Here is a 12,290-nt window from a genome sequence, read left to right as displayed (position 1 = left end):
GCATGTAGCAGTAAGCAGGCTACCAAAACAGCCATTTATTTCCGTATACAAAAGAAAGTCCGTTTAAAATGCGTCATCACATATAAGAACATTCCTACCTCCATTAGCTCAAAGTCCACCAAGAAGAGTTGGCTAAAATATATCCAGGAAAATAATGTAAAGAAAACGAGAAGATATCAAAAAGTATTTCTGTCTGCTTTGTGTTTCTCCGCAGTCAACTTTGAGAAATGGTTATCCAAGCTGGCTGTGGACTTTTAAATCCCCAAGTAAATAACAACGCCGATAATAATAGCAAGGTACCAACTTCTTGTTACAGAAAGGGAGAAAATTGAAACTAAACGCTGCATTTAGACAACCATTTTTGATAAGAGGATAATTGAGGCGACACTAGTGTATAATTAGCGGATAATTTATGCTATATCCACTTTTATTCCACCTCCCAAAATAAACCTAGTCCATAATCATTACAGGCGAATTGTTCTTAATTTTATAGCCGCAATTTGAATAAAGTGTAGCGGTTAATCAGAGAATTGTTCAGTATAACTGATTGCGACAATAATTGCCTTTTCTACCATTTTTAAAATGAATACTACATTATGAAAAAATGTGTTGACAATAAAACAAAAATGAACTGAAATGAGAATTAAGACACCATAATAGAGTATAGGCACTTTGCATCGATAGTTTAGCCTATATTGTGATCAAGATTTGCCAAACCGCTAACCGCACGCACAATTTGCATACATTTAACAGAAGCTCTTGTTTTCAATAGGGAGAAATGTTGCTGACAGGTCTTCCAGACTGCAATGTCCCGATTTAAAAATAAATTTTAATAATCTGTTTTCCACGCAATGAACGAATTCACATTTGAGCCGTGTAGCCTATAATAGCTTCGATGGGGCTCATTTAAATATTGCTAGCTAATCAGCATGTTTTGAAAACGAATAGAAAAATGTTAAACATTCATACTGCTAGCCTGTTACATTGGCAGACTAAATGTTAAATTAAGTTTAATCAATGGTATTTAACAACAACGATATGCTACTTTCGTGGGGCCTATATGAATTTCGACAAATATTAAATTTTTTCAGTTGGGGCAGACTTGAAGAGAAATATGACTGAAATTGTTTTGGTACTTTCTAACAGGCTAGGTACATTCTCTCACAAACAGCGTGTGTATACATTGTTTTCATAGCGGATATTCCAGAGATCTCCCACCATTAATTTTCCTTTAAGTGTAGTTATGGGTACGGTAGTAGCTGGTAAGGTGGGTTAACTCACTGTGAAGTCTCTGAGAAGCACAGTACTGATGACGTTGGGTTGAATGACCAATCGGAAGGCGCTGCCCTTTGGAGACAAACCATTTTACTTGTAGTGTCTGCATCAAGTCTGGAAGCAGGGGCTCAAATTTAACAGAATCCACCTTAAAATCTCTGCCCTAACTCCAACCCACCTTCTGCCAAACCGAGTAAGAATTTCAGGAGCAAAAGGGAGCAGTGAAATTTGGAGTTAATAAGGCAATATATCTTCGCTGAGGGGGAAAACAAATATTGCGAGAGAACCTATTTGGACTTGAGAGACGGTAAGTACTCTCAAAGCAGAAAATTTGATGATGACCATGACTGCTATGGCTGACGGTCTGGAAGCTCAAGACTCGTCCAAGTCTGCCTTCATGGAGTTCGGTCAGCAATCTCATTCACAGCAAAGCTCCCCGTCCATGGCCGCCAGCCACTACCCGCTCCACTGTCTCCATTCGGGGTCTCACTCGCACCACCAGCACGATAACTCCCCGTACTCCGCTACGAACTCCTACAACAGATCGCTACCTTACTCCTATGTGAGTCATTCCCACCACAGTCCATACCTACCATCTTACCACAGCAACAACACAGCCAGCCAAACTCGGTTAGATGGCACAGGTAAGATTTTTTTTCCTGCTCTACACGAAATTTATTTATATAATCTGTCTTTGTTAAATTCATAGCGCGAGTTAGTTACGTGAGTTTTCCAGTCGAAAACTGTCATCCCGCGCTAACTTGCTCGTAGCTAAAGTAGGATTAAACGCATTGTAATAGCCTGCAAATATGCTGATGTGATGATATACCGCCTATATATATTGCCTGTATATCTTCATCTTGGTGTCTCTGTTTTGTTTTTGTTATTGTGCTTGATTTGGTCCAATAGGACTGCCTCCATTTTCCCTGCTGCACATTCTTAATTTGGTCAGGTTATTATGCAGGCTATTTGTACGCCTAAAAAATTAATTAGCATTTAACATTTTCTAAGTGTATTTATGTGCACGTTTATAAATATATTACAGTTCATTCTGCGACTGGTTATATCCAGGTTAGCCACTTTTGGATTGACTAGGCTACACATATTACAGTTAATTACTAGATTTACCGTAGCCTATAGCATGTATAGCAAGTAATTACAAATTATCTCCGAATTTGAGTTGCCATGAAAATGACGAGGACATAGATTCATATGAATATTATTAATTATGAATGGACCCTCTTATGCGCATAAAGCATCACATTATGTTAGGTTATCTTACCAATGCAACAATGCATAGGATTGTGATATAGAAAATATAGGCCTACTTTTATACCTTTTTATAACTTTCTGTATTCATTTTCACATGGCTGTCACGTAACATTGCCCTTTCTTTGTTCAGAACAGCAGAAAACGACAGTTATTGAAAACGGCGAAATTCGTTTTAACGGAAAGGGAAAGAAAATTCGTAAACCTCGGACGATTTACTCCAGTTTGCAGTTACAGGCATTAAATCACCGCTTCCAGCAAACACAATACCTTGCACTGCCTGAACGGGCAGAGCTAGCTGCATCACTCGGACTTACTCAGACACAGGTAGGCTATATTATTATTATTATTATTATTATTATTATTATTATTATTATTATTATTATTATTATTATTTTGTCGTTGTTGTTGTTGGTGGTGGTGGTCTTGGTGTTGTTCTTGTTATCCTATTTCATAGAAGGCTAGGATACAGGCTAGCGTTATGCTACTTTTGTTCTCCAGTTGTGCTATATAGGCTATGTGTCCACGGGTTTTTGCCCTAGCGTCTTTTAAAACCAGCCCTGCACGATTCGTTTTGTGTAGGCCTAATTTAATTTAAGCATACGTTATTCATAACAGCGGCGTCATATAGAAATTATCTTGCGAATTTTAACTTTTAAGTTTACGACCTCCCTGTTGCAAGTCTTCACATTTGTGTAGCAAAATAAACCTTTCATTTAACGTGTGACAGTTCTAAATAACTGAACTCATAGCTTATTTTGATAAGCATTTTGATCGCCAAAATGTTAGGTAAAAGTTAACAGATTTTTAACTTATATAAGTTTCTTGTCATTACAGGTAAAAATTTGGTTCCAAAACAAGAGGTCGAAGTTCAAGAAGCTTCTGAAACAAGGAGGTAACCCTCACGAGACTGACCCTCTGCCTGGTTCAATCGCCCTGTCACCACGATCTCCGGCAATCCCGCCAATATGGGACGTTTCGTCGAACACTAAAGGAGTAAACATGCCAGCAAACAGCTACATGCCCGGTTATTCTCACTGGTACTCTTCTCCGCATCAGGACACAATGCAGAGATAGGTTTCCACGGAAATCAATATGTATCTAGGCCCAAGGCCTGGCCACAGAGATTCTAATCCAAACCAGTTTCCCCTGCATCGTTGATTTCTGACATTTGAAAAACAAAACCGTGGCCGTCAAACACTGAAAGACATTACAAAGGAAAGTTCGAACTTTTGAAGGACAACCGAGGACGGATGTTCCGATATGACAAATTCCAAAGGAATGAACATTGCAGTTGAACATTCTCGTGGTTGTTCAGTGGGATATCTCCTAACTTGCTTTCTTTTTCATTCTAAAGTGGACTTAACCAAACGCAACACGAAAAAGAAATTGAACACTAAAGGGATACCTTCAGACGTTGTTCAACAGACCACACGAAATCCAATTTTAAAATGAACAAAAGCCTGTTATCTTTGCATTGCCCCCTGACCATTTTAAACATGCAAAACGAGGCAGTGTGAATATGTATATATTGTCCAATTTTAGTTGTATATACTTTTTATGTTTTTATGTTTTGTCTTTCATATATGGAGTAAAACATGACTTAAAATAACGTCTCATGTGTTTGATGCCGGATATACAACATTAAAATGTTGACATCCCCAAAAGGGGAAAGGTGTATATTAAATGTAGTGTTTAGTTTTAGAGGTGTGCGTTTGTCATCGATTGTGAATATCAAACATCTATATGTCATTACGCTTCATGCCTCTGAATGTCATTTGCGCTGCAAGACGTGGGCTTTATTGTCACGTCGTATGTTCAATAGTCCAATATGCCCATAAAGATCCGCCACAGTTGTTAAATTTAGATTCGATGGATTATATAACCACGGGAAGACACACATTTCTACCAAACGATTGAAATAGACATTTAAAAGAGCACAAAACAAAACAACTGGCATAAAAATATAATGTGAATAATAAACACATTGAAGACGGAAAACGGACTTACCCTAGTCCTTCTTCTGTCTATACTATTTTTCCGTAGAACCTGGTTGTTTCTTGTCCAGTCAATCTTGCCATTTTCTACCTCAATTATTAAAGTATTGACAAAATGTTTCACCCCTCTATCCCCCGCTCTCACTGTAAAATGCTGAATGCCAAGCGCCACAGGATCGATTCTGAACAAAGCCTCCAGCTGCAGTCCTGTTCAATATGAAGGAGATATTTGGGACAATTTATGGGTTTTATCTACGAGAAGGTTTTTTTCTCATTCTCATAAATGCAGGCATAATTAGGGTAATTTTTGATGTAGCCCGCTGATTACAGCGTTTTTACCGTCAAAGATAATTACCTGTAATTTTCTACCACTTTTAATACTAAAAGGCATCTTTATTTGGATTTGAGGTAGCAAAGAGGAAACAAAAGACAAAATTATTCTGTTATTCATATACAAATTGCCAAGAAGAGAGAACGCGGGGGAAATTATCTGAAATTACTATGTTGAAAAGAAAAATGAGAAAGCCCTGCAGCTGTCAAGTCGTCTGTGCTGTAGGCACCTAATACTTCAGTACTGATTTACAGAGAAACAATATAGAAAGAACCGTGCACATGGAAATGCGCGTGTGTGTATGTATGTATGTATGTCTGTATGTATGATTGTGTGCGCGCATGTGTGTGCGTGCGTGCGTGCGTGCGTGCATGGGTGTGCGCGTGTGTCAGTGAGTTGTCTTAGCTCTTTTTGAATGGGCAACTTTTTATTGTTTGAGAAAACATTTACATTTTCACGCGGCTTATTTATTGCACATTTCGAAGACCGCTCAATTGTGACACAACAATGTCACCATAAATGTTATAATAAATGTTTGATTCGTATTGGATTGCATGCCTCAAGACAGGATACAGCCAATAGATCAATCAATGGTATACAGAAATTCTGATGAAGAAACGAAAAGATAGTGAAGTGAGAGAGCAAGAGAGAGAGAGAGAGAGAGAGAGAGAGAGAGGTGAAGCACTGGATTCAATCAGGTTTATGATGTTTATAGTTATGTGGTTGATTTTTAAAGCGCAACCACAACAGATCCAGCAAACAGCATCGCCACCAGATCGGAAATTGTTTCAAGCGTTTCAATCCAGACATATGCTCTTTGGGTCACGAAACATATAGCGTTTGAATATTTATAAAAATCTAGTGTGGGCTACACCATATGATTTAGTCTATATGTGAGAAATCAGTAGCTTACCCATATATAGGAAACTGCTATTACGCTACAAATACGATGTGTCTTGTTTGCATGTTACACAAACCATGTTATTTATAGGAAACATCTGCAATTGATAGCATGAAAGCTACCGAATTTAAGATCACTGAATCAGTTCCTGCATGCAAGTAAAACATAAAATTAAACCATAAAATACATTGAACAATATATTCTCAGATCAAATCCTTACCTCGATTATTGAAATACATTTTCTTCTGAAATAGCCTGAAGTTGCAGTGGTCAAACAGCACAGGAGTCGAGAGAAGCAGTTTTCTGCGACTGAGCGCGGTCTGGTATATGGCTCTTGGTTGAGTAAGCACATCCAGGTGTGAAATTGTTTGCACACCCCGACACCTCTTATATTGCCAGCAAAATTAGCTGTTATTACTGTCACTGTTTAGTGATGGTGAGCTAGAAAAAAGCTTTCTGTAATCAAGACCGGGCGCATCTTTGCAAATTATAGATAATTGTAAATGTCCAGATTATGATAATGGAATCCTAATCCAGGCAGAAGTATAATTATTTTTGAGTGTTACAGTTAAGGCTGTCCAGTAAAGCTAACTCTGTCATTATTTAGACTCGATTTTTCCTGTGCAGATGGACTTTCTGAGTGGAAAATGTTCAGTTTAAATTTAACGGGGCACTCGATATAATGGCATATGATAGTAGGAGGGGTAAACACCGATACATCTATGATGGAGTGATCAAATCAAACATATTTAAAGACAGGGCTTACGATGGTTGCACCTTATGAAATAACCTACTTAGGCTACAGTGAGACAATGTGGACAGATATTTGTAGGCCTAGATCTTTCACCAACGCGCACACACACCGCATTATATATAGCCTACATTACATGCATGGTCTGCCGTTTTTTTCATAATATTTTCAAACAATTTGCTTAGTCTGTAGACCAATTCCACTCAAGCAGATCAGCCCTGGAACGTCTGTAAGGCCTAGAGGTTGCAGGAAAAGGCGTTGGGCCATTTTGGGAACCCGTAAATTATAGATGGGAGGACACTTCTTCGGCTTGTGATGGTACAGTGTGCAATACATTATATTTTTTTATTCCAAAAACGGCTCTATTGGTTCGACCGTGTGTGTGTGTGTGTGTGTGTGTGTGTGAGAGAGAGAGAGAGAGAGAGAGAGGGAGAGAGAGAGAGAGCTTGGTTCACATACATATAGGAAAGCTAAACAACTAAACACCTCACTGAATTCTAATCAGCCCCGGTTGGTGCCCGTTTGTAGCTTAAAAGTTTCACAATTAATATGTCCCTAACCTGCCATGTATAGGCTACATCAATTTGTAGATTCCCCGTAGCACAAAATTCGACTCGAGCCAAAAATGTCTAATAAATGTTTTTAATGGTTTAATCTGAATGACTAACAGATGCCCAAACATTCATTGCAAAATAACGTGACTTGAACCAAAGAGTTGTACATTTCGCCATGGAACAAACGTTAAGACGCACTTTGAACTTCAGTTCGACATGCTATACATATGAAAACCAAAATACGCCATCAATATATTGGTGTATTGGCAAAGCCTGAATGTCAGTAATTTTTTATATCTCGACATGGTTGTATAGTAATAATAATAATCATTGTTGCTGTTTTTGTTGTTATTGTTATTATTATTATTATTATTATTATGTTATTGTTATTATTGAGCATACGATGAAAGTTGCACCACCAACAAGTTTTGACTGAGGCGGGCTGTGGTCGGGAGTGGCAGAGAGCTGGAGCCGGTCGGCCCCCACAGGAATGCGGGTTGCCTCAGAACTCCAAGCCGCCCCTTCGCCTCCTCTCTGCCATTCAAAGCAGCTAATTGTAGGGAGAGAGAGAGAGAGAGAGAGAGAGAGAGAGAGAGACGGCAAACTGTCTGCCAGACCGACACTCACATTTTCGGGAGGAGGTTGGAATGCAGATGTAACCCAAGAAATAAGCCAAAAATTCTATAAGCTCATTTGGTGGGAAACCCCCATCACTTTACGAAACTTTGAACACAAAATTCTACAGAAACAATCGCAGAAATAGTAACGCAACGAAGAGGGAAAAAAATGGGCGAAAATGTGTGTATTCGCTTCTAACTTTGACTTGAAAGCCACGAGCACAACGTAAAATAGCCTATACGCTTTAAAACCATCACATCACTGTGCTCTGATATGTTTGCACCGATGCTGAAAACATACATATACTTAAACACTTAATCTTACATTTATATGTATATATCTTTCAGTGGCACAGCATGACACAGGGAAATACTTCTGTAAAAAAAATACAGCGTCCAGTTTTAGACCCCACTGAGGAACTCTTTTGATTCTTTTTTGAAGCTACGGTTTTGCCTAAACGTAGCCAAAAGCAATATTTGTAACGGTGAGCGACATTCTCCAGATAATGCAGCTTAAACCTAAGTTGAAGCGATAAAAAATATATTCACCCGTAGTGTTTCTAGATTCTCTACCACGACTGTGAAATTACAGGCTACTTATTTAATAAATGTGATGTATCTTCGAAGTTAGCGCCGAAATTATGGTTTCCACACTTTCGTTTTGTGAGTTGTGCACCATTTAAAAATTAATTTCGTATATTTTCTTTACAAAAAACCTTGATAACCAAATTACTACTTTTTCGGATATGATATTCACATCCCGGTCCAATTTAAATTGTGTATATGATATTCACATCCCGGTCCAATTTAAATGAATATAAAGATATTTCAACGATTATTTTATCGCAATGGAAACTCCAACGACAACATCCTGAAGTCGATTAAAGCAATGCACACAATAATGTAGCTAATCATGCTCGTTTTTAATCGTTTTTGATTAAATGCAGATGAATATGAAGATTCTAATTCATTCTCAGAGGTCCACGTTTTGTACCAGGTACTCCTTATAACTATATACAACTGGATTTCCCAATCAACATATGCAGCGTATGCACAGAGGATGAGAAGTCTTGAGGTCATAATTGAAGGCACCATTCCAAGTGTCCGGAGTTCCATTGTCCGTTTAAAACATGTTTAATGTCTGTTCCAAATGCAATAAATTACATGCACACATTTACACACTATACACTTTTCTCTATAACTGTCGTATTAATACATTGCATATTCTTAAAAAAAAAAATAACATGAGTCCAGTACATTTAAATATTTAAATAAGGTTTCAATACAACGTCCCCGATCCAAGAACCAATGAGTGTTGTATCGAGTTGGGGGCCTGAAGGTGAGAGTTAACAGTACCCGCCGAGGAATACCAAGAGCTTGAATTTTCCAAGAAGGTTGCCGCTGCATTGATGCTCTGTTGGTGGTTGTGAGGCCTCGTGGGGCCTTGTGAGTCCCAGACAGCGGGAGATTGGGGAGAGTTGCACGCCATGGGGTCACTTGAACTCGGGCTATGCTCGGGTGGTAGTTCGCCGTTTTTCATGATCTTTTTCAGTTTAGATCTTTTGTTCTGGAACCAAATTTTGACCTGCGGGGAACCAAACAATGCAAAGTGAAGACACGCTTCAAGACATATTAGCCTATTTATAAAGGCTAAGATAATTAATAAAAGCAACGTCGGGTTCACCGACGGATAGTCGGGAAAGAAATCTTAAAAACATCAGTCTATGTATTATATCTTAACATCAGAATAGCATTTGGTAACTGTTAAATGTTTGATTTCAGATCACTGTTGTGGAGAAGCAATGAAGTACAATTCCACCTGGTAGTAATTAAGAATGCCAACTTGGTGAACAACTGGAAATAAAAATTAACTGATAAAAATTAAACTTTAAGCTTAGGAAATTTTAAATATTAATGTTATATTACCTGTGTCTGTGTGAGCCCAAGAGAGGCCGCGAGCTCAGCTCTCTCTGGCAAGGCGAGGTATTGCGTGTTCTGAAATCTACGCTGTAGAGCAGCAAGTTGAAAACTTGAATAGATCGTGCGAGGCTTTCGGACTTTCTTCGGCTTCCCATTCACCATTCTGACCTCGGGCTCAGCGACTTCTTTTTCTGAAAATTAGAATTGAGCAGAATGGTTAGGCGATTATAGCCTGCATTCCTTTGACAACTACTTACAAAACAGCCAAACTAAATAAATAAAAATGCCCACCAGTGTCTTAGTTTGTACACGTTATTCAGATAGTTCACGAATATATATTAAAATTAAAACAAACATTCAAAGAGCTAAATGTGTAGAAACAGGAAAATCCGATGACAAAGGAATTTACATAGGCTATTTTATTTTTTTAAATCATTTTGATTCTGTAATCATGTCGACAGTGCTGTCTCTGGTGTCTGAAAGCCAAGGTCCACATCCATTGGATTTCGGGCAACAAAAAGCACATTTTTTGCTTTTACCTCTTTTCGTATGAAACCCCCCAAAATATCGCTTTCTTTTAGAGCAGAACAATTCACATCGTTTAACTATACAGCTACAAATATATGCTACATTTTTTAATAATTTGAAAGAATTTAAAATTATTTTTATTTTCGGAACAAAAAGCAAATTGTTCGCATTTCATTATATGGGTAGGCTACTCCGATGTTTTTGATATTTTGAATTTGGGGAATGTATGTTTTAATAATTATAATAATAGACAACTTACCTTGCGGGCTCGATTGCGCTTGTACTCTGCTATAACTTCCGGCATATTGGTGGTAAGCAGCGCTTGTGTACGAAGTGTAATCTGGATATGATTTAGCAGGGTAATTTCCAGCAGATCCATTTACCCCGTGGTATTGGTATTGGTAGGCATTAAGCGCTTTCCCGTAAGAGGTCGAACTGGGCGAACAATAGCCGTGATGAACTCCGCCAGCGGGGCTATAGTAGCCAGAATCCGTAGCCGATGACTCGGGCAAAGTTGGCGATTCCTGAGACGGGTGATGCATCGTGGAAATTTGAAAAGGGTTCTGGAACTCTGTAGATTTAATACTTGGAATCCTTCTGTCGAATACTCCAGTCATAGTTCGAGTGGTGCAGCCGTGGTGATCGAAGGGCAGCCTATGAAAAATTGTCTTAAGTTTACACTGACATTGCGCGTGCTACACGGACGGGTTCTCTCGCAGACTGCTGCCTGCCTCGCAGCAAAGACTTGGTTAAATCCTAAATTGCGCTCTTACGCACTGCAGGGAGGATCTGGTTCCATTGGCCAAGGGGAACAGGCAGGAGCTACACCCCAACTTGTTCAACCGGTTCGGCAAAACAAAGCTTATTGATACTAAGATATTGCTTTTACATATCAGCCCAAAATGCCAGAAATCCCAAGGTAGCCTACACTGGACGCTGCTTAATTAATTTCGTAAAATTACTGTATGCACGTTATACGAAGCCAACTGAAATTATATTGGAGGTTTGAATGAACGCCCACAAATGGTTATTACACGCCCCTCAATGCTTTCTAAATCCGAATAAACATGTATTTTGGGGAATGAATGCCTAATTATTCGTATTATATCAGTTGATCAAATGTATCAAACACAGATTACATTGTATGTCGTGTTTACAATGAACTGATAATCAAATCATTCTTGCGTATACATAAATAAACAAACACCGTAGCAAGCAAAGCTCTAAGAGGATGCCATGTTGCCTTGTTCTTTTAAATTCTGAATTCATTTTTGCACTGAAACAGATCAGTCGAATGTCTTAAATAATAAAATGTATTGCAAATAACTGCATTCCACGGCCTATTGTTTTCATTTTATTACATTACTACTTTTAATTGTTTGATTTCTTCAAATAAGGCTACTGAATAATAAGCACTGAATCAATCGTGTATTTATCACACGGGGATATGATGTCATATTTTACGATTAGTTAGTTACGTGTATGTTTCGTTTATTTATTCACTCATCTTCTCTGTGTACATCTTTATATATCTCTTATTTTATCTTAGACAGGCAGCCTGTTTACTCACGCTCGCAGACTCACACACATAACCTAAAAAAATAATCTGGCACACGTAATTAAAACATGCATCCGAAGTAATTATCCCCACATATTCGTATAGTGAAAGTTAAAAGATTGATTGTGATATCAATCAAAGCAGTCAGTGTAAAAACAATTATGGAGGCTGAGAAAATGCTCACAGCACGAGGGATAGCAGAAATCTTCCTAAGGTGGTAAAATAGCGCCACCCTGTGGTATACATAAGAAGACATTGTCTTAATCTACAGCAGTGAAGTAAAATAAATAAATAAATAAATAAATAAATAAATAAAAACGGCCAGCTTTACTGAAGATACAGATTTTTGCTTACGGACATACGCCGTTCTAAAATCTATGAACGAAATCCTGCTTGGGAAATGTTTCCACTGAATATAGTATGATGAAAAATAAAAATAAATAATTTTATATTATAACGATGGGGCGTTCATGATGTAATTTGGATATGGGTGAGGGTCGCCATAAATGTAACTTGATAAATGTAACACGAGCAATAAACAACTTAATGTACAGTGCGGCTGCCATATCCATTTCAGGTTTGTACCAGA

The 12,290-nt window shown here is 38.2% G+C and overlaps 2 protein-coding genes across 2 annotated transcripts; one reads left to right on the top strand and one right to left on the bottom strand.

Moving 5' to 3' along the window:
- Positions 1–1,347: 1,347 nt before the first annotated feature.
- On the top strand, positions 1,348–4,544 carry dlx6a (distal-less homeobox 6a). Its single transcript, XM_064348243.1, has 3 exons — positions 1,348–1,919; positions 2,678–2,871; positions 3,382–4,544. The coding sequence occupies exons 1-3, from the start codon at positions 1,610–1,612 to the stop codon at positions 3,619–3,621; spliced, it is 744 nt and encodes a 247-aa protein (XP_064204313.1). The 5' UTR covers positions 1,348–1,609; the 3' UTR covers positions 3,622–4,544.
- A 4,053-nt stretch (positions 4,545–8,597) lies between these two features.
- dlx5a (distal-less homeobox 5a) lies at positions 8,598–10,893 on the bottom strand. The gene is made up of 3 exons (XM_064348242.1): positions 10,403–10,893; positions 9,622–9,806; positions 8,598–9,280 (listed from the first exon to the last, which is right to left on the bottom strand). The coding sequence occupies exons 1-3, from the start codon at positions 10,758–10,760 to the stop codon at positions 8,975–8,977; spliced, it is 849 nt and encodes a 282-aa protein (XP_064204312.1). The 5' UTR covers positions 10,761–10,893; the 3' UTR covers positions 8,598–8,974.
- Between the last annotated feature and the right edge of the window lie 1,397 nt (positions 10,894–12,290).

This window comes from Anguilla rostrata, chromosome 8, assembly GCF_018555375.3.
Source record: "Anguilla rostrata isolate EN2019 chromosome 8, ASM1855537v3, whole genome shotgun sequence".
Classification (NCBI taxonomy): Eukaryota; Metazoa; Chordata; class Actinopteri; order Anguilliformes; family Anguillidae; genus Anguilla; species Anguilla rostrata.
This window is presented reverse-complemented; position numbering and strand designations above follow the sequence as displayed.

What these genes read in the sequence shown, in the direction of transcription:
- dlx6a (XM_064348243.1), top strand. Translation starts at nt 1,610, where the DNA reads ATGATGACCATGACTGCTATGGCTGACGGTCTGGAAGCTCAAGACTCG. An exon ending in AACTCGGTTAGATGGCACAG is followed by an intron (nt 1,920 to 2,677) that starts GTAAGATTTTTT and finishes TTCTTTGTTCAG; the next exon opens with AACAGCAGAAAACGACAGTT. An exon ending in TCGGACTTACTCAGACACAG is followed by an intron (nt 2,872 to 3,381) that starts GTAGGCTATATT and finishes TTGTCATTACAG; the next exon opens with GTAAAAATTTGGTTCCAAAA.
- dlx5a (XM_064348242.1), bottom strand. Translation starts at nt 10,760, where the DNA reads ATGACTGGAGTATTCGACAGAAGGATTCCAAGTATTAAATCTACAGAG. An exon ending in AGCGCAATCGAGCCCGCAAG is followed by an intron (nt 9,807 to 10,402) that starts GTAAGTTGTCTA and finishes TCTAATTTTCAG; the next exon opens with AAAAAGAAGTCGCTGAGCCC. An exon ending in TTGGGCTCACACAGACACAG is followed by an intron (nt 9,281 to 9,621) that starts GTAATATAACAT and finishes GGTTCCCCGCAG; the next exon opens with GTCAAAATTTGGTTCCAGAA.